At 35.9% G+C, this 23068-nt stretch overlaps 1 protein-coding gene across 1 annotated transcript; it reads right to left on the reverse strand.

Annotated features, from left to right (window-relative positions):
* Positions 1-512: 512 nt before the first annotated feature.
* On the reverse strand, positions 513-1067 carry LOC149417975 (uncharacterized). Its single transcript, XM_089639876.1, has one exon. It carries the CDS (start codon positions 1065-1067, stop codon positions 513-515), a length of 555 nt encoding a protein of 184 aa, XP_089496002.1.
* Positions 1068-23068: the final 22001 nt, after the last annotated feature.

Below are 23068 nucleotides of genomic sequence, written 5' to 3' on the forward strand. Positions count from 1 at the left end.
AGTGATTAGTTAGGCATATTATTATGATGTCGTTCTGAAACCTTTTTATATCCATTGTACTGGACACTTACGCCAGTGACATCGACTGTAAACGCCGGTTTTCCTCTGGGGGGTACCTTAGGTAAGGGTTTACAAAGAAACACAACTTGCGAATGTCGTCGGACAACTGACTAATTGTGGCAGTTGTTTGCATATTTATTGAGTTCGAATTGAACACGTGTTAATGTACATCAAATATTCTTATCTCTAAACAGGATGCATGAGAGCATTAAGGAACCAATAAAAAAAATAACTAAATTTTAATTACTACGGTTAAATCCCATTTGACACATGATACGTGTCCGGTGATAAGCTTCAAAAGGGATTCGGCATCGTTAGTTGCATGATAACAGTAAATATTCATTTCCTTAATTATTTTAATGATTATGTCCATCCGCCTGCTGTCCGGTACACCCCCAACGTGAAAAAGTATTTTTCGCCTAATAGTTTCCACGGACAGTAAGGTGTCTTCTTCAGGCGTGAAGAACTATGGTTTTCACAGCAGGCCTAATGTACTCTCCGGTAGCTGTTTTGACACGAACGCTTCGCACCTGTCCATCTGCTGCGGGCTTGGCCTCGGTGACGATTCCCTTCGGCCAGGTATTCCTTGGTGTAGTTGGATCCATTATTAATACCAAGTCTCCTTCTTTAATGGGGTTCGCTGGAGTCTGCCACTTGGGTCTCTGGGCCAAAGTTGGTAGATATTCTTTAAGCCATCGCCTCCAGAACATGTCTGCTAGTTTTTGAGCTACGCGCCATTGTTTACGCAAGCATATTTCATCATCTTCTTTTTTATAGAAGGCAAGATGAGGCCTTGTTCCGGCAGAACCAATGAGGAAGTGGTTCGGCGTCAGTGCCTCTTCATCTCGTGGATCCACCGATACGTGCGTAAGTGGCCTGCTATTTACTGAAAATTCTGCTTCCGCTAGCGCGGTGATGAGAGTTTCCTCCCGCGGCGATTGCTCCCTCAGAACCGCGTTTAGCGCTTTTTTAACAGAGCGTACTAGGCGTTCCCATGCTCCGCCCATATGTGGTGACGCTGGAGGAATGAAGTTCCATTTAATTCTGTTCTTTGTTAATTCGTCATGTAATTTCGAATTTTTCGTCAAATGTTTTATTGCCTCTCGCATCTCTTTATCTGCACCATGGAAATTGGTTGCATTATCTGAATAAAATGCAGTAGGGTGTCCTCGACGTGCAGACATACGTCTGATAGCCAAAATCGCAGAATCACCACTGAGAGATCCTGCCAGTTCAAGATGTACTGCTCTAGTGGTCATACATGTAAATAATACACCATAACGCTTTTCTCGGCGTCGACCAATCGTTATTTGCAAGGGCCCAAAATAATCAATACCACAATGAGTGAATGGTCGATTGTTATGTGACAGGCGCCCTTCAGGCAGCTGACCCATTAACGGAGTTTGTGACCTACATTTCAAGTGTTTACAGGTCTGGCATTTGTTTATAATATTTCTGGTGTTCGTGCGTACTCTTAATATAAACAAACCGCTTCGTAAGTCGTTCAATGTTCTTTCTGAACTACAGTGGTGCCCCTTTACGTGATAATATTTTATCAACAGTTTTGTATATGATTGGGCACCATCTAGTATAATGGGAGCTTTCATACTTTGTGTAATGGCTTGGCTAGTTGATCTTTGCAAGCGCGTGTTCATTCTAACTATCCCTTCCGTGTCTAGCATTGGTGTCAAAGGGTGAAGCCTACTGCTTGTAGCGGGTTTCTCCCCCCCGTTTCAAAGTCTCGACATCCTCACCGAATGATTCTGCCTGGGAAGCTTTTACCCACATTTGTTCGGCCTTGTTGAGTTCTTCTGTCGATAGTTCGTTTGGTAATTTGTCAGTTATATTACGGCATCTCTTAATAAACCTTAACATCCATCCTGTGGCTCGTATTAATCGCGTCCATGATGAGAATCGTTGTATATCGGGCAACGCATTTATACTGCTGTTTGTTGAAGCTGCTACAAATTTAGATTTCACTTCTAACAGTGCTTCATCTGGTTTTATTTGTTTTTCCTTTGGCCAGTGATTTTCCTGCTGTGTGATAAATTTAGGCCCTTTGAACCAGGCTCCTTCCGGTGAGAGTTCCGGTGGCTCGCCATCTCTGGTCCCAGCATCAGCGGGGTTTTCTTTAGTCGGTACCCATTTCCATGCTGCGATTTCCGTTAGTTCGTCTATTTCTCCCAGCCTATGGGCGACAAACACCGAATACGTTCTTGGGTCATTTCTCAGCCAACACAATACAGTGGACGAATCTGTCCAATATATGGTTCGTTGAATTGTACAGTTTGATTCTGCTCGGATTGTGGCCGCTAATCTCGCCGCCATCAATGCTGCCTGGAGTTCGAGACGTGGAATTGACAGCGCCCTTAACGGGCTTACTTTGCATTTACTGCTAATAAATGAAGATTTTAATTCTCCATTTTCATGTTGCTCCACGAAGTACGCCACTGCACAGCAAGCCAACTCCGACGCATCGCAAAACACATGTAATGTTATGTTGTTCTGTTTATTTCTTACACAGCATCTCGGTATGTTTATTTCGCATCTTTTCATGAGTGTTATCCAAATTTTCCACTTTTCTTGGTGTTCTAGGTGTACTTTGTCGTCCCACCCGATGTTAGAGCGCCAGACTTCTTGTAGGAGTATTTTTGACCTTATTAGAAGACATGATAGAAATCCCACCGGGTCGAATGTTTGCATTACGGCACTTAACATTTCCCGTTTAGTTGGCCATTCTTTAGCTTCTATATTATTAAGAAACTTGAATATAAATTCATCTGAAGCTGGGTTCCATCTTATTCCCAGTACTCTTTCTGTTGTCAAATGTCCTCGAAAGATCTCAATTGCAGAGGTAGCCCGTCTTTCAGTCGGGATTGTCTTCATCACAAGTGGGCTATTAGATGCCCAGTTAGTTAATTCGAATCCTCCTTTTAAGAGAACTTGGCCCACTTCTCTTGCCATCACTATAGCTTCTTTTTCTGAATTCATAGAGTCTAAGTAATCATCCATATAAAATTTATTTTTAATGGCTTCAGCGGCTGCGGGAAAATATTGTTCTTGTGATTCGGCGATTTTATTTCTCACGTATTGGGCGCTGCTGGGCGAGCAAGTGGCGCCAAAAATCATTGAAGTCATCGCGTAAGTTTGTGGTTCTTCCAGGTGATTCTCCCTCCACAGAAATAATTGTACTTTCTGGTCTTCAGTTTTTATTTTCACCTGAAGAAACATTTCTTTTATATCAGCAGCTAGGGCGATTCTGCCTTCGCGGAAACGGAATATATTTCCAAGCAGCGATGATAAAAGTGCGGGACCGGTGTGTAGTAAATTGTTGAGAGAAATTCCCTTGCATTGGCTGGCCGCATCGAAGACGATTCTTATTTTACCCGGTTTATTCGGGTTCAGCACTGCAAAGTGCGGTAAGTACCAACTTTTTCCCGGGACTGTAGCTTCTTTGGTAGTGATTTTTCGTGCGTACCCTTTCTCGATATATTCTTTCATCTTTGCCTTATAAGCTTTTTCAAAGTTTGCGTCTTTTCTCATTTTTCGCTCGTTAGCCAATAGACGGCTTAAAGCGCATTTTTTATTTTCGGGTAGCCAGGTATTATCCTTTTTCCACAGGAGACCTGTCTCCCAATGTCCCGTATCTAGGAGTCGTGTTGATTCATTCATTATCCTTTTTACTCGAACATCATCAGCGTTTTCTCTTGGCTTAGACGCCACCCCGAGTGAATCTATCGCGAAGTGTTGACGTATTAAATCATCCATTTGTTTATCTTGGATGGTTTCTTTCTTAATCATCGTATTCATAACTGAAGCCGTATGCTCTCTTTCATTGTTATTGTTTATTTTTCCATGGGTCGTCCATCCGAGCGCTGTTAATGATGTAATATAACCATTACACTCACGTAATTCTCGTGTCACAATAAGATGGGCATTATCTTGCCCTATTAATATGCGTGGATAGACCTTGACTTGTTCCGCGGTCGCTCTTCCTGTATCTCTATTGTTTTGTAGAAAGGGTTGAATGGGCAGGTCAAGATTGTTCATCGTATTTACTCGGATTGAGTATTCGTTACTTGTGGGCGAAGCTTGTACTTTAATTTTCACGGATCTCGACTCGTCATCTGTTGAGCACATTCCACTAGCTCCATGAATTTTTATTCCCTGTCTAGGTCCGCGGGCCCCAAGAGCGTCTGCAATACCAGCATCAATTAGTGAAATTGTAGATCCTTCGTCGAGAAGTGCGTATGTTTCAATCTTATCACGAGGGCCACTAATTGTTATAGGGACAATTTTTAACAGCACCGGGTGTCCATTACTGTACGTATTCATAACAGTGTCGGATGCTCGAGTTACAGCTGCGGCGTTACTTGAATCATTATTACCAGCAACATATCTTTTTCGTGGTGCATTATGTAACGTTTTATGATGTAACATCTGACATTTATCAACACCACATTTTCTTTGATTGTGGCACGTGGGTGATCTGTGAGTGCCATTCAGGCACAGATAGCATATTTTCCTTTCTTTGATAAATTCCCACCGCTCACTAATATTCTTCTTGAGATAATCCGGACACACAGAAAGTCGATGCGTTTGATTACAAAGAAGACATTGCTCCCTTTTTTCATTGTTAGCGGTGGATTGATGGGTGAATACTGTATTTTCACGGCGAGTTTTTTGAATTCTGCCGTATATCTGAGGATCGAGACCTCCTGCATACGGTGTCACATTGCTAATTCCCATTAGCCACTGAGACAAATCGCTTATAGTGGCATTCCTTGGCCCTCCAATTCTTGATACAAACCACATGAGTCGTGCGGAAAGGGGCAATTTTGTTACCATTTCGTTAAGTAACTGGGGTGATGCCAGGTATTTTTCCTGCATACCTTCGACTGTAGCCACCACGTTTCGTATGGTGACCGAGTATTCTACAATTTCTTCTGTGGCGGCGTTCTCTTGAAGTTTAGGAAGTCGCCTCACACGGTCAAGCATCGTAGCGACGATTGCTTCTGGATGTCCGAATCGTAACTCCAATGTTTGTAGTATTTCAGGCACGTTTCTCGGTTCTACGAGGAGACAGAATACAGCTTCTTTGGCCCGTCCACGTAAGGCGCGCTGCAAACGTAGAAGATTTTCTGCAAGTGTCAACCCGCAAGTCTCAGTGGATTGATCAAATTGGGATTTAAATGTCGGCCAGTCTAGTGGATCACCATAGAACATAGGGAGATCTTTGGCACTAGATTGCCGTGCTATGAGTGCCGTCATTCTTGAATCTTCTTCGTTAGTAGTATTTCTAGGGCTGCCTTCTCCCCTAGTTGATCTAATGGCATCCGTTATTGCGGCTGTCATCAGTGCCATGGTATCCGGCAGATCTGGCTGATTGTTGACCCACTCTTGTGTGTGTCGTTTTTTCTCCTTTGCCGTGTTTGGTGGCAATGTATGTTGACAAAATTCTTCATTTTCTTCAAAAAATTGCGCAGAGGTTGACTGTATCTGTGGATTCTCCTTGACAGCTATGGTTTCCTCTGGCCTAATCTGCTGAGGCGAGTACGCTGTTTGCGGTTGTTCCTCAGACAGTGTTATGTGGGTGGGCCTTGATCCACCTTGGTTAGCTGCAATCAATGTGTTGATGCGTTGCCGTGCAGACTCCTTCTGTAAGCGCAGATTCTCCGCATGGAGTATTCGAATAGTTTCTTCGAGAGAGGGCGAGTTGTCGCTTTCTGAAGACGTCACTGATCCTCTCCTGGAAGCAGGTGCTTCGGCGCCTTTCCCGGAGCGTAGTGACGGTGCCATGTTTCTTGATTTTCTGAGGAAAATCCGGCTCGAAGGACCATAAATGTACTGGACACTTACGCCAGTGACATCGACTGTAAACGCCGGTTTTCCTCTGGGGGGTACCTTAGGTAAGGGTTTACAAAGAAACACAACTTGCGAATGTCGTCGGACAACTGACTAATTGTGGCAGTTGTTTGCATATTTATTGAGTTCGAATTGAACACGTGTTAATGTACATCAAATATTCTTATCTCTAAACAGGATGCATGAGAGCATTAAGGAACCAATAAAAAAAATAACTAAATTTTAATTACTACGGTTAAATCCCATTTGACACATGATACGTGTCCGGTGATAAGCTTCAAAAGGGATTCGGCATCGTTAGTTGCATGATAACAGTAAATATTCATTTCCTTAATTATTTTAATGATTATGTCCATCCGCCTGCTGTCCGGTACATCCATGATGTTTTTAATCTAATTTGGAAGGGTATTTAATAGTTTTTTTAGCACTGAAACGATGGTTTTTCTAGCCAAAAGATGTATTTAATTTTGGGATGTTCAATAGTTAGGTTTCGTCCTTGCAGCTTAATAATTTATTAATTTTGTCATTTATAATGTATAATATATATTTAATTATTTCATGTATAATAATAATAATACATGAAATAATACGTTGAATTTGGAGAAATTCTATGAAGCGCCACAAACCAGTAATGGAAATAAATAGTCGTGAAGGTATCAGAGCGCTAATAATCTAAGTTAATTCGAAACACCCGTAAATAATTCCAAATTTCACACTTCACCGAAACAATTTAAATCCTCTCGAATAATATGAAAATGGTAAATCTAACAGTAACAAGTAAGTTATCTCTATTAATTATAAGTACCGATAATGTGTTTATTAAAACATGCTTACAAAAACGCCTCGATTTAAAGCCTTTTGAATGTGAATGTAATAAAACTAACTAACCATCACACCGTTGGGATAGGCAGAGAGGACGACCCGCCAAACAATGCATTATTTGTACACCTTATTCACATTCATACGTCATCTCATAAATACTCTTGTATTATTCTGACTCTTGACATAGCCCGACACAAGTATCTGATTCACTTGATCGTGACATACCTTCCTCGCTCGTCCCGACTTCTGCTACCATTCACGTTTGCGTCATATACACTCCTTTCTTCGCTTATTACGCTTACATCAGCCTTGCACATTTTGCAGATCTCCACATTGCTCACACGATCTTACACTGTTTTACCACACATACGCGTCAAGGATCTCATTTCTACAGCAATTTAACTTTCACTTTTGATCCTTTCTCTGCCAGGGTATCCATACATCAGGGTAGATACAAGCAAGATTAGATTATAGTACGAGAGCCCACGACCAAAACCATGTCTCATAGCAATACGGCAAAAACCCTATAAAATCGTTAGATTGTATGATTCTGAACCCGACTATGTGTCTAGTAACGGTCGAAAGTGTAGCAACTGCGTGGGAGGCCATTTCTGCTGTGTCAAAAAAAAAAGACAGTCGGTATTATAGCAATACGTCTGATAGTGAAAATGTACATAGATTTTATAATTGTATTACGAAAAAGTTTGTTTTCAGACATTTTGCGCGTAGCATATAGCCTGAGCGCATTTTTGAAAATGTCAACAAATTTAGCCGACCTGTATCATAGCAATACGGATAAAAAATTTTTTCAACTTTTCGTATTGCTGCCATGATTACCAAAAACCTGTTTTCAGACACTTTAAGTGTAGCATATACTCCCAAAAACGAAAATAACGTTTCGGAGTCGCCTGGCCGACGCCTCTGTTAAATGTTTTTTTAAATTTACAGCCTTCATAGATATTCAAGAATCTCTCTTGTCTATTATATGTACTTTGACAGATGACAGATGTCATTACTTATTTCTTTTGTAAAAGTTACTCAAGTGTGCTTTAAATAAAACCAAAACTATCAAATCAATCAGTATTTAATTTCAACAGCCTCAGCGCTTGTTACGCTCCTGCCCCTTTCTTACTATTATACAGCTCACTCGCCAGCTGCTCCAAACGTTGGAACGACGCTCACTTAGTTGTCCCGAGCGACGTCAAGAGTGATTTCGAAGACGACGATTCCGAATCCGACAGCGATTGAATACGAGAATATTTTGTAACTTTGAATAAACCGTTTTTTTTTCAACTTCATCCCAGTTTCCTTTTGTGCGATTTATTTCAGTCCTTCAACTTCAATGTTACGGTTTCGGGTAAATTCTTTGTTAATTATCATTTAATAAATTCAGGGTCGCAACGTATTCATTGGTTTGTAACAGAAAATTCAAGATGCCTCAATACGATTTTTAAATGATATCTGAGTATCGAAAAGTTGTCTGATAGAGAAGGTGCTACACTTAATTTGTCTGATATAAATTTTTTGCACATGTGGACAACTTATTTTATCATGTCCAACAATTTTCAGACATATTGCTATGATACCGATCGGTAAAATTTGTTAACATTTTCAAAACGGTCTCAAAATTTAATGCGTTCACATTTCCGTCTGAAAATTGTTTTGTTCGCATCAAATAACCAAAATTTACTAATAAAAAAGATTTTCAGACGTATTGCTATGAGACATTTTTTTTGTCTCATTTTTAATTTTTTTAAGTGATTTTACGGGTTTGCGCTACACCACTAACGTCTGAAAAATATGTTTCCGGTATCTCAGAACTATCATTCAACTACAGTCTGCAAATCAGACATATTGCTATGATGCAGTTCGGTAAAATTCTTTGACAATTTTGAAAATTCGGTCAGATCAAACGCTACGCGGAAAATGTCTGATATTGGTATTTTCGAGTTCAGGATAATCGTATCTATCGATTTGATGCGGTTTTGGCCGTATTGCTATGAGACAAAAATTTTGGTCGTGGGCTCTCGTACTATTAGATTAGAACGTAATATTTATATTTTGATCCATAGTAAGTAGTTATCATATTATTACATTCAACTTTGGACACCATATAATATACTTTACTAGTACGTATGTTTCTCTTCAATAATCAATCAACATTGCGAAAATGCAACGGTTAGCTTTTTCAGAGAATGTGACAATAAATCGCCGTTTTTTCTTCAAATAGTAAATAGAATTAATTTAACTTTACCGCTGAACGATAACAATCAAAAACAAATTTCTTAGGTCAAAGGAAAACACTTAAAATTTAATAAAATACACTTTAAAAAAATCACAATTTTTTTATGATTTCTTTGAGGTAATATTTTTTCCATATATTTTTTCTGGTTTCCTTTTATACAATATAAAACCTGGCTGTTAAAAGCAGTTCATAAATAGGTAAAACATAATACTAATAAGATTTTCAAGAGGCTAAGCCTGAGATAGCTGAAGCTTTTCTATTTAATATTAGGTCTTTAGATGCAAGGTTTTAAGCTTCGGCTTAAGAAAAACAAGTCTTCCAGACGGTCTCAGCTTTATGTCAACATGCATTAAGATTTTTTCTACCCTTTCTTCTCCTCATCAGAGTGCACTATTTCTGCTGCAATTACGCTGCTAATATATTCCCTATAATATCTACATAGAATATGTGGATAGTTAAAAACCTTTCGAAATGGTCGTCCGCTGTTTTTTCACTATTTAACGAAACATTTTTTCAGAGCAAATTGTTTGAGTACTAATTTCTATCTTCAGTGGCGTTTAAAATAATTTTTTTCCCATGTTATGGAAAAAAAATTCCATGGAATATTATTCCATTTATTATAAGAACTCTTTTAATGTTAATACCGTACAAGTGTCCCAACTGCTGCCAATTGTCTGGAACCAGTGAGATTTTGGTATCCCCAATTGGGGTTGTAGTGAGGCTGGAAGTAGAAGGGAGAGGAAAGAGATGGGAAAGAGGGAGTTGGGGGAGTACCTGGCCATTCAGATCTAGTCACCAAATACGGCTAAACCATTTCAAGTAACGTTTCAACTCTGAATGGTGGTCTTACACCGGGACGATACTGATAGTATCTTCCACTCTGAAACGTGCTGAAAGTATGTTATATTATTTTAAATGAACAAATTACTAAAATAAAATCGTGAGCACACCATGATTTGATCCCTCAACCTTCGGCCTGATAGTCGAGAGCCTTACCCTTCTACTACGGAGGCCGTAAAATTTTAGGCACGTTAGATTATTTGACCATGTAGTAGTTTAACAGACAAGCCATTTACATACAAAATAAATAGTACTGGTTCTAGAACGGTGCCCTGTGGAGTTCCAATTTTTTATTTTGTTTTTAGTCGCCAGGTTTGCCATAGGTTTGATAATGGTTTTCTATTAACACATTTTTATACGAATAATAAAAAGGACGGTGAAATTTACGAAGACATTTCAAATCTCAACCGAAAAACGGTCTTAATTTTACCACGTACCTACGTGGTAGAGAAAACAAACGCAGCGTAAAATATCAGAAGATGTCAAATGAAAAGCCCGCCTACAAATGCTTTTACAATTGTTTAATTCGACAAGGGAAAGGAGGGCACAATGCCTCTTTTGAGTTCCCTCTGTACAATGATATTATGAGGGTTGCCAAAAAAGTACTCCGTGTAGGGTTACCACAAATAATTTGTACAAAACATTTACTAATATATTCATTTTGTCCCATCACTAAAATGCCTCGTAACGGCTAAACCATTTTTTGTGTGGAATAAAGATTTCAACAACTTTTTTTAATTGTACTACGATACGGAGGAAATTGATTTCGTAACGAGGAACATAATAAAGTGTATGTTTATCGTGCTGAAAGCTTAACGTGTTTAAGGGAACATCTATCCTGAAGAATTTGTAGTTTTAGGAGAAGAAAAATATCAAAGTAAAATATATCAATAATATTATGCCTTTGAGAAATTAAAACGTTCCTCCTCAGAATTCAGGTTTCACGTTTGTTCATAAGAATATTTAGTGATTTTTTTAATCTAATACAAAAACAAAAACCAGTATCACGAATATGCAGAAGGTTTATATGAATTTCGACATAATCATATTGATTTAGCTGGACCGCAGCACAAATTCATTAATTCCAATAATTCGTAGCATTTACTGTGTTAACCTCTGTAAATAAAGTGGGGAAATATTGAAAATAATCGCGTAATGGACTATTGAGTAATGTGGTAAACTCCAACGTAATGAGCTGCAATATCAAAGTGGCCGAAAATACTTAGGTCTCAATCGGTGAAGTGTTGATCCCAGAGAGACAAACCTGGATTCAAGTCCCAGTTGCGATCGTTAAAGAAAATCGAAGATTGGGGCTAGTATTTTGAAACTGTACGTAGTGCAGTATTGCTGTTATTTTTGGAAAATTATCAAAATTGGTTATAATTGTCAATAATTTTATGAATGTGTTGGGGTCCAAAAAAGAATTAAAATTTTGAATGCGTTTTTTGGTTATTATTATCAAAATTGCAAACCACTTACATACTTACCTATAGACATCAGTGGCGGTGGCTATCTTTTTGTAGAAGAGATGCTGGAAAATATTAATTTATATGTCTCCCTCCTGAAACACGAGTTATTCTAAATTAGAGAGGTATTAATTAATAACGTGGAACATATACTATATACTTACCCTTATGCAGATCATTTGACATAACATACTGTTGTACACCGTCATTTCACGGTATATATAGTTTGTTATCACTTTGCAATTTTCCCTGTCTGCTCTACACTCACTGATGTTCTTACTTAGTTAAATAATAAAAATAAAGTACACCTACCTAACTACCTACTATAAATAATGCAAATCCATAGGCTAGCGAACAAGATGCAATTACTGAAAAAATAGTAGTAATTAAATCAGCTGTGTAAATCCTTAAATTCAGCAACATTCAAACTTACAGATCCATAGTTAAATATTTCATACGAAAGATATTCAATAATACAATGTTTAAATAATTCTAGTTCAGTCATTCAAGTTAAACTGTCAGTAGGTAATCGTCAGTAATAATCCACACGATTCGTAATTCGTAATTATACCCATATTCATTACAGTCGTTTTTTGGACGTTGGATGCTATTGTCGGATATGTATTTACGCAAAATTCTAATACTTTCGTATTTTGTGGATATGAATAAACATAGAATACACTCCACACTATTTCTTGCATTTGTGTATTCTAGCATTGAGAATGTAAGTATACTCGTACATGTGTTTCGACTCGCGTAAAATCGTTGTGTTTGTTAGGTTAAGTCTCTGAGAACGACAAATGCAACAGTTCTCAGCGGTGCTTTGATTGCAAGAAAATAACCAAACCTCTTTATTTGGAACAATTTATTAATCATAGTCATAATAATTTTTATTGTTTTTTTTACTTTAGAACACAAGGGATTTGCCGCCTTCAAAGCATATACGGAGGAGCCGCCCCTGAAAGACATGCTTATGATATACGAGTACATCAAATCCATAACATAATAAATGTTTTTTAAATATACAGATTATAGATTGGTTTTCTAATTTTTTTACCGAACTTTCGTAGTCGTTACAAAAAATGCCACAAAATTCTGCACAATATAAAAGTATGTAAGGCATATTGTTTTGTTCACTTTTTATGTGTTAGTAGGTAGAGAAAATTCAGTTATTTAAATTTTATCAGTCAAATGCATGTTAAATATGAAATTATAAATGTTTTCGAATGGTGCAAGTCTTACACTTGGTAGCCCTTAAAATTTCCGGCCATTATACAAGGGTCGGAACCCTTTTTAAAGGCCAGCGAAAGTGTCCGTTCCTCACACAATTAATCACCTCACCAACAGCGGAAGTAGGTGTTACGTGGAGGGATGTGTTTCTGACATTTTAGGTTTGAGTATCAGTGGCTAAAAAGTCCTCTCTGCAGTAATTTACATCGGTCTAATGCTTCCGGCAAAAAACCTGTGGGCGTTGGCAAAACTAAGGCGCCACGTGATATTCTATTTTCTAGAATTATAATTAAAAATAGTAGTTCTAAGAATAAAGTACACTTCGCGTCCAAAAGAAGGATGTTTTCTAATTTTATCTTATTTTACAAATGAAAACCATAATATCATCTGCGGATTAGTAAGTAGTTATTGAAATACCTACCTACTTAATAATAAAAACTTTGTATTCCAAGTAACATTGTGATGCTTAATTTAATAATTACCAAGTTGTTTTTACCAACGTAATTTTTCTTTTTTTATTTCATCTAAGGAATTAAACGAATACCAAAGAATTACGAAATGTACAAAAGAAACGTCACTATCTCAATGACAATTCTTTTTTTCAAACTTTCTTGGGGTAGAAACCAAAGTATTTTTAAAAATGGCGAATAAGAATTTTTAAATCAAAATTTTTGATTGATGATATGCGTTTTTGTTTAGCGCCATTTTGATGAAAATAAACTCGATGATATACGATGTGTTAGGACTGTTAGGTGTAAGGTATTATCAGCGCCTTTGCGCCTTGGCAATCCGGCGCCTGGAGTTAGGTTACTCTAATTGCACCGGCCGGCCCTGATTATTCACTAACTTGTAACTCTTAACCACTTTGGCCAAGTAGTGTTGTATTTGTCACGAAACATCGAAAGCTGTTGAGTTACGTTGTGCTATATATCCGTCACCTACTGATACGTCCTTACGTCGTTATAATATTTTTACCATATTCATTTCCACTCTGGTCAGATATCATAATATGATATTATATACAGATATCATAATATAATATCATATTATATATATATTATATATATAATATCATATTATTCGGGAGGAGAGAACGCCAAACTTTCTTATTGCAAAGAATGAATGTCAATAAATGAATGTGAAGCTGAAATCTGTAAAAATAAATCTCTAATTTTCTTTTTCTGACATTTTAACTTTTGCAGAAATAGGCGATGTGTAACTGCACGAAATCTAGTTACAAGAAAGCTAGAATAATAAAGGTGATAATTAATGTCAGCATAAAATTATTTTTCTGCATGGGTTTTATATAATTTAAATAGAAAATTTTGTTTTGCATTTACTGTTCCACAAATTATTATGTATTTCACACATCAGTAAATGCCCAGTAGGCGTATGATATAAATAAATATGTAGTTCTTTAGTACTGTAGTTCGTCTACAGTGGATTTGATAGGGAGGCATGGGGGAGGTCACTTGGATGATCTCCTATGAGAAGGAGCGACACTGTCACTCTGAGGGCGTGTGAAAAACACAGGACACCACCAGCTGTAGGGAGATTGCCCACTGAGCGTGTGGCGCACTGCGGGATTAGTAAGCACTACCCCAAGGAAGAAATAAAATATTTTATAGTATTCTATGACAGTTGAAAACATTGAAGAAAAGTGATGAAAATTGAAGAAATGAACAAACAAACAACAAACCTAACCTATTATTTACCATTTTAAAGATACCTTAAATACCTAGTACATTAGTTGTGCAACTGTCATTAATATTATGATCTTTCCTTTTGAAGTACATAAATTAATATAAATTAATTAAAGCTTGTATTCATAACTAAATACCTTAACCACATGCCTAAGTAAAGAAAAATTAACGTAATTCTTCCGTGTGTATAGAATTATAGATATTATATGTGATATAGAATTGTCTTCAATGATACAACAATTTCATTTACCTGTAATCCAGAATAGCAACAATTTCAGTTAAGATTATTATAAATCAAAAGTTATGAACCTACATTTTATCTTTTCATTTTAGTTTAACCATTCCGTCTAGACAATAATACAATATTATTTTAGGACGTATCAGTTGGCGACGGATTTAGCACAGCGTGACTCAACGGCTTTCGATGTTTCGTGACAACACTATTCGGCCAGAGTTACATATAAGCTAGTGAATAACGTATAAAGTTAACGTATCAATCGTTGAAGAACTTTTGGAGATTTAACATTTCGGACAAACGAACATTTAAATTTTAGTTTATATAGTAGATAGATAAATAGTAGCATTTCACCGAGTGATACTGAGAGTGCCTACCTATCAATAGGAATAATTATAATTTTATTGCATTTATAGCACCATTGGGTGTTTCCACAGTAAACTATTTAGTTATAATTCTGTGACTAATTTCTATTTTTTGACCTGAAAATAAAACTCAAGTTGCGGTTGAGATGAATTTATCGCAAAACATAAGTACATCTAGGGTTTTTCACATTCTGTGGCTACCGTTGCGCGTTGCATGAAACGTGTGAACGCTTTGGTTAGAGTGTTTATATTTTAATCTTGTATTAGCATTTTTTTGCAATAAAACATCTCTGTTCTGGTAGGCCTTTTTGTAAGCCAATAAAAAACCTTGGAAATTATTGTACTGAAATAATTTCTGTTTCGAGTGTGGCTATAAATTCATTTCATTGACCCCGTTAGATTTTCCTTTTAAATATATTGGAATTTATTTTTACCGTCGTACTTTTTCTGTTGACTTCGCCGTACTTTTAACCATATATTTAAAAATATACGTTCCTTTTTTTCATACTACTACTACCTACTTTATGAATTCCTCTCCTTCACATATTTTACATACTTACGGCTAAATTTAAACACATCATAATTAGAGTAGCTGCAATTGTTTATAAGATTTCTACAACACAAAGAGAAAAAAAGACAGATGATTTTCATAGAATTTGAACAATTCATCAATCTTTAAAGTCAATTTTCAACTTCTGTGAAAGTACCATTCTGTGAAAATAACTAGCCCGTGGTGAAATAATAATAGAACTTTTACAGAATTTGAATTTTAACTTTGAAATTTGATGAATTATTCAAATTCTGTGAAATTACCAGACCTTAGATTTATGGACAAGCTTAAGCATAGCTTAGCTATTGAAGATCAATTCACTTAACGGTTTAATGTAAATTAAAAATACCTAAAAATTAGAAATGAAACTATTTATTACAAGGGCGAGAATACTCTACACTCTATATTCACGTATAAAATTTATAACATATGGTGTGTATAACAATGCCTAACCTGTCAACAGCATTCATTGCACTGTTATATTTATATTGTGCATCCCAATCACCTACCTCAGACCAGGTAACACGTATTGAAACAGTTAATGTAAAGTGTACTTAAGCATGGTTTTAAAGTTTTTTTTTAAATCTCATAGTTCTCAAGGGAAGAAAAATTCAAACCGTAGTTGGTGACTCTTCTTCCTCTCTGCGCCAAATCAATGCGGGGGTGCCACAAGGATCTGTGTTGTCACCAACGGTGTTTTTGTTGCGCATCAACGATCTCGTTAAATGTGCACCAATTCATTTCTGCACAAGGGTTATTTTTTTGACAAGTACCATTCCACTTATGATTTCCGTACAGCTCGGGATGTTTTGAGACTAAAAGTTAACCACCACCTCGTAAAGGTTCATGCCTGGGGTAAGGCCAACCTGGTCAATTTCAACTTCTCAAAAACCAAAACGTGTCTGATTTTGGCAAAGAGGGAGATCGATGATTGTGTGGTGCAATTTTATGAAAGCACTCTCCCTTATATAGACTCTATTGGAATGCTTTGAGTAAGTATATATATATATATATAGACTCAAGTATCGGTGCTCTACAGAAGCCAGATTTAATATGACTTCCAAGAAACAGGGCATCTTGTAAAGGGCTGTCAGCTTCCTCAGTGGTGATCAGCTTCTAACCCTACTGTAATTCAAAAATCTCAAGTACGCTTAACAATTGAATTTGAGAGTCACCTCTGGGATGGAGTCTCACAACACTTGATTCTATGCAAGTAGGGCAGTCCGTCTGACCGATTGCCATCTCTAACACTAAGGCTCAATGTAGGCATGTTGAGTCTGTTCTACGGGTATTTTACTGGAGCCTGCTCTAAGGAGCTAGCAGCATTGATCACCAATGCACGTGCGTGAAACTCGACGTACATGAGCGGAACACCCGTTCATAGTTAATGTTGGTTTCATGAGAAACGACACGTTTTTGTTAAGACGGCTTGTATGTTGAAGGAGCTTCCTGCATCTGTTTTTCTTCCTTCATATAATTGATGAATATCTGTTTTTCTTCCTTCCTTCATCAGAGTTGCCCAAGTACCCAAGTTTAAGTGCGTCACTAATTGACAGCTCCGTATTTAATAACAATTAAGTGACAAAAAAGTAACCTAGTAACATATTAAGAGTTAAAAACAAATAAACAGCGATACGCTAGTCAAATTGGCAGTGTTTGCAACAGTGGCAGTCTAATCTTCAGCCATCGATCGTGATTTTAAATACTTAATTTGAAGTTTGAAAATATTATTGTCATTGTAACGTCAAATAAAAATCATAGACAATATTTACTTATTCGCCATTGAGTATTTTCTGTGGCTATCAAATTAAATTTAAAAAGGGCTAACTTTACACAAAGAGGCCCAACTCACAAAAATGACCAGATCTGCTCAAGTGATGGATATTTTAACAGAATTGAAACAAGAGTTCCAAGAGCTTCGTAAAGACATCACTGACTTTAAGGTCACAATCGATTACTGCGCCAACAAAATTGACGACTTCTCTAAGCAAATCCAAGAAATGGACAAAAAAATGAAAAAAGTTGAGAAAAATGAAAACGACATTTCTGTTATCAAGAGTGCACTAAAAGAAGTCCAACGAAAATTAAACGATATAGAACACTCAAATAAATCGTGTAACATCGAAATTCGAGGAATTCCAGAAAAAAACAACGAAAATCTTTTGGAAATCATTAACGAAATAGGTTCAACCGTCAAACTCGACCTCGCTAATCTTGAAATTAACAATTTCTACCGAATCCGACGGAACCTGAAAATCTCTGATGATGAGCCTCCCTATCAACCTGTGCGCCCAGTAATAGTCAAATTTAACAATCAGCTGAAAAGAGACAACTTCCTTGCGGCCGTAAAAACATTTAACATTAAACAAAAGCTGAAAGAAGACAAAATAAATACAACCCACTTGAAGCGGTTCACGACACAAAAAAAGGAGCCCATCTTCATAAGCGAGCACCTCACTACACAAGAAAAAAATTTACTAAGACAAACAAAAAAATTCGCAAGAGATCAAAACTACGCTTTTGCATGGTCAAGAAACGGACGATGCTTCCTCAGGAAGACATCTACATCTAAGATAATAGTGATCTCCCACGAGGATCAACTATCGCATGAATCACTGATTAAACAGTCCGATATACACATAGACCAACATATTGCTGGAAGAAAAAATTGATTGGTAATTCACCAATACGACAACATTCATAACCACTATACATTCTACAATGATTAACTGCATGTATATGAATATCAGGGGAATGAGGACAAAAATTGATGAAATATACGAAAACGTCCTTATCAATGACTACGACCTAGTAAGCCTAACAGAAACATGGTTAAAGGAATCTATCTGTGACCAGGAATTAGTAGATAACCGATATGAAGTATTTCGAAGGGATAGAGTTCACAAGACAAAAAAAGATGGAGGAGGAGTCATGATTGCTGTATCAAGAAAACTAGAGGCGAAGAGGATGGCGCATTGGGAATGTCAAGCGGAGGACTTGTGGATCCAACTCAATATAAACCATAATAACAGGAGTATCAAACTGAATGTTTGCACCGTATATCTACCGCCAACTGAAGAAGAATCTATTGTAAGCTCATTTTTAAACAATCTTAGGAATGTGTACCTAACAACACCAAACCAATACATCTTAATATTTGGCGATTTCAATAAGTCTAACATTCATTGGATTACCGATAAAACAAACAATTTATTACCTTTCACCACAAACACAAATACAATCACCTCTGACATCATCGATACACTATCATTCTGTAATCTTAAACAATTTAACGGAATAGTGAATCACCAATCCAAAATATTGGATCTCATTTTATCAGATAAAGAAGACATATCAGTAATACGTTCTTCATCTCCACTAAGCAAAGAAGACCCATACCACCCTGCTCTAGAAATAAATGTTCTTTTTAATTTTCTACCTCATCTCGAAACCCGTAACGCCCCAAGACCAAACTTTTATAAAGCCGACTATGATTCAATTAATACCTTTCTTCGTGAGATTGATTGGGAATTCATTAATCAGGGAAATATTGATCAATCTGTCGATCAGTTTTACAGCATACTCTACCAGATTATCTCTTCTCATGTTCCCCTCAAAACGAACAAAAATCACTTTCCTAAATGGTACTCAAAAGATCTCATTCGTTTGATAAAGGAAAAAAACAAATTTCATAAAAAATATAAGAAATATGGTAATGAACTAGATCATTTATCATTCAGCTTGATTAGAACCAGAACAAAAAATCTGATTAGAGTTTGTTATCATAAGCATTTAGACTTAATCAAACAAAATTTAACAGCTAACCCAAATGATTTCTGGAAATTTGCAAAAAGCAAATATAAAAACACAACCGATATTCCAAAAGAGATGCACCTAAATGATATAAAAACTACCCAAGGTCAAGTTATCTGCGGGCTTTTTTCTAAGCACTTTCAATCTGTTTATAAACCTCACAATGCAAACTATTCACCACAAATATCTGAAGATTTCTGTAACGAAAGCCTTGGCATGATCACTGTTTCGCCCTTAACGATATTAGTCAAGTGTAAGAAATTGAGAACCAATAAGGGATCAGGTCCTGATGGTATCCCGCCAATATTTTTGAAAATGTGCAGAGATGTTCTTGCCAGACCACTTAGCCTTCTTTATAACAAATCATTACAAGAAGGTGTTTTCCCAGTCAAATGGAAAACGGCTTTCTTAACACCTATATTTAAGAAAGGTTGTAAGAGCGATATAAAAAATTATAGACCTATCTCTAAACTTGACTGCATAGGAAAGTTGTTTGAGTCAATAATATATGACTGTATATTAGCTCATGTAAGTAAATATATTATCATTGAGCAACACGGGTTTTTCCCTCGGCGTTCCACAACAACTAACCTTCTCGAATACTCCCAGTACATCCGCGATAGCATCGATAAACGTTTACAAGTAGATGCCATCTACATGGATTTTTGCAAAGCATTTGACCAGTTAAATCAATCATTACTCATCAAGAAGCTGGAAAAGTTTGGCATAAATGGAAATACTTTGAAATGGTTCGAAAGTTACATTACAGAAAGAAAACTGCAAGTGGTTGTAGGAGGCTACTCCGCTGATATTTTTACTGTAACGTCGGGAATTCCGCAGGACTCGCATCTTGGACCTTTGTTGTTTTTAATCTTTATCAACGACATAATTTTAAGAATAAAAACATCAAAATATCTCCTGTTTGCCGATGACCTTAAGTTGTACAAAAAAATTACATCATTAGAAGATTGCACCGATTTGCAAAAAGACTTATCTTCACTTCATGAATGGTGCACACTAAATGATTTATATTTTAATGAAAACAAATGTGCCGTAATTTCATTCACAAAGAACATTAATAAATTCTCAAACACATATCACATTAACAATATCCCTTTACAAAACACAACTTCAATCAAAGACTTAGGCGTGACATTTGACTCGTCACTTAGCTTCAATAAACATGTAGATACAATTTCAAAAAGTGCATCACAAGTATTAGGATTAACGCTAAGAATCACAAATTGTTTTAAAAGTACAGAATTAACTTTAACATTATATAAATCAATTGTGCGAAGTATTCTCGAATACGCATCAACAATTTGGTCTCCCAATTATGAGATTCATAATTATAGGATTGAATCCATACAAAGGAAACTAACCCGTGTAATCGCTTATCGTGAAGGTTTATCTGGTCAATTTGGAACATATAATGACCGAATTTTGCACTATAAACTACACTCACTGACGGTCAGACGTAAACTTTCTGACGTACTGCTCCTACACAAAATTATACATGCATCAGTTGATACACCAAACATTTTATCCCAAATTGACATCAATATACCATCAAGAAAATCAACAAGGAGGATGAAAGACATTTTCTATATTAAAGCCTACCACACAAATACAGGATATTTTTCCCCTGTACCGCGAACATTAAGAAATTATAACATTATACATGGCTCTAATAATGAAATAGACATTTTTAATGACCAATTTAAACACTTCAAAAAAAATGCATTACCTTTAATCATATTAAGCTGATATTGTGATGAAGCCCTTTATTTAAAGAGAAGCAACATTGTACCTACCTAATCAGTGTCTCACCAGTACAGGTGTGACAATAACAAATCGTTTGTGAACATATTTGTATTTACCTTTTACCCATTCTTATTTGTTATTTACTTGCATATTTAGCTTACATATTATTATAATAGATTAATATTAATATTACTTACATTTTCCTTTTGTTACTATTTTTGTTATTATCATTTTGTTATTATTATGTATTTAAACATCCATGTATATAAATTTTTGGGCACCATGCCTGTTTTATGTACTTAAATAAAAATAAATAAATAAAATAAATAAAATAAATAAAATAAATAATCTGGGCCTCTTCAAGACCTTCATTAATAAATCCCTTCCCACAGCCTATATGTTAAACCGCCTCACAACGCGGCCCAACCGGGTGGTGACGTATCTTCACTGCCTTTACGCTGTATAGATATATAGATAGAGGCGCTCTTGTGAGGTGTCTTATAAAAAAATATGTAAATGAAATTTTTAAAATAATATTTCAATACACGTAGATTTATCGGCACTGAATCTGAAAAAAAAACTTAATTTCTAGGTATTTTTATAAATAGCAAAAAGTTTATTTAAACCATTAATTTATTTGCATTTATAGTTATGGTTTTTTATAATATAAAGAAAAGCCCGGAGTCGGTGACATTATGGCATCACTATTTGAGGTACCTATGTCATGAGGCTGACAGAACTTGACGAAGGTTAACGTTGTGATGTGCGGGGCTATTCAAATATTGTTTCTAAACACAACTAAACAAGCCATTCAGAGCACAGTTTGAATAGTTAGCAAGTTAACAAGTCCAACAGAATTCAGATCAAAACTAAAAACTTACATTAATTCAATATACCTGCGTGAGAGTAGCATTCTTGTATTAGCTATAATACACCCTAATAACACTTTTCTTGTTGGATTTACATTATTCATAATCTATACCCAGAGACGAACCACGTCGGATGATTTGGACGGAATCACAAGAAGATGAATTCTGATCAAAACCTTGCACTTTTGTACCGCCCAGCATGAAATTTGCTTTTCCTTTCCTAAACACTTTCATTCAAAAACGTAAATACATATTACTAAAATAAATACCGGAAAGTCCAATTATGTCCTGTGCGTGCGAACCGTATCTAAATTCCTCTAATAAACAATAAACAGTGTTAATCTCAAGTGACCTACCTGGTAAGTATGGTACTGTACAAAATATAAATAAATAAGAATAATTACTTATGTAGAAATGTATTATATATTTTTACAGTGCCCTTGAGGTGATTTTGCATAAAAACGGCACTATACAAATCATCCAAATATTATTATCAGTATGGTGATATTGAGGGAAAACCACTCCGGAACGTGTCACAAATTTTAACTTTATAAACGTTTCGTGGGTTTTGCCTAAATTCGGTAAAAATAGTATATTAAAGTATAAGTGGATAAACAGGTCTTTAAAACACGCGCGATTTTTCGAGCACGACGGCGTAGCCGAGTGCTCGAAATAAAGCAAGTGTTTTAAAGACCAGTTATCCACGAATACTTTACGCTATTTTTTTTTATTGGTACACTTTGAAAACATAAATATTGATATTATTATTAAAAATTTGGAAATAAGAACTATTAATGAATTCGTGATGTGACATCACAATATCTTGTTGTCATGGAAATGAAAAACACAAATATTAATTTGCAATCTGTCACATAAGATTAATAGTTGGATTTATAGTTAAAAGTTGACATTTTGACTTCACATTTTGTTGATTTGTTGATGTTGCCATGGTAACTTTAAAAAACGCGCGTTCCATAAAGTGCGATTTAAACACGCTAGAGCGTACTTTAAATTAGTAAAAAAGGGCACCAATAAAAAAAAATTTATGTTGATGAATTATTACATATTTATACCAGAATAAAAAATAATTTAAAAAAAAAATAAAACAAAAAAGCATATTTACATTTTAATTTTATGTTTATCTTTTATGTATTCTAGAGTATAATTATTCAATTTTTTGAATATATTATAAAAGAAAAACTTAAAATTTGAATGAGTTCTACAAATTAAATATTACGATA

The sequence above is a fragment of the Hesperophylax consimilis genome, chromosome 14 (genome assembly GCF_061612785.1).
Source record: "Hesperophylax consimilis isolate HC1 chromosome 14, BYU_Hcon_1.0, whole genome shotgun sequence".
In the NCBI taxonomy this organism is placed as follows: domain Eukaryota; kingdom Metazoa; phylum Arthropoda; class Insecta; order Trichoptera; family Limnephilidae; genus Hesperophylax; species Hesperophylax consimilis.

Excerpts from the sequence above, each read along its gene's own strand:
- LOC149417975 (XM_089639876.1), bottom strand. The coding sequence starts at position 1,067 with ATGGGCGGAGCATGGGAACGCCTAGTACGCTCTGTTAAAAAAGCGCTA.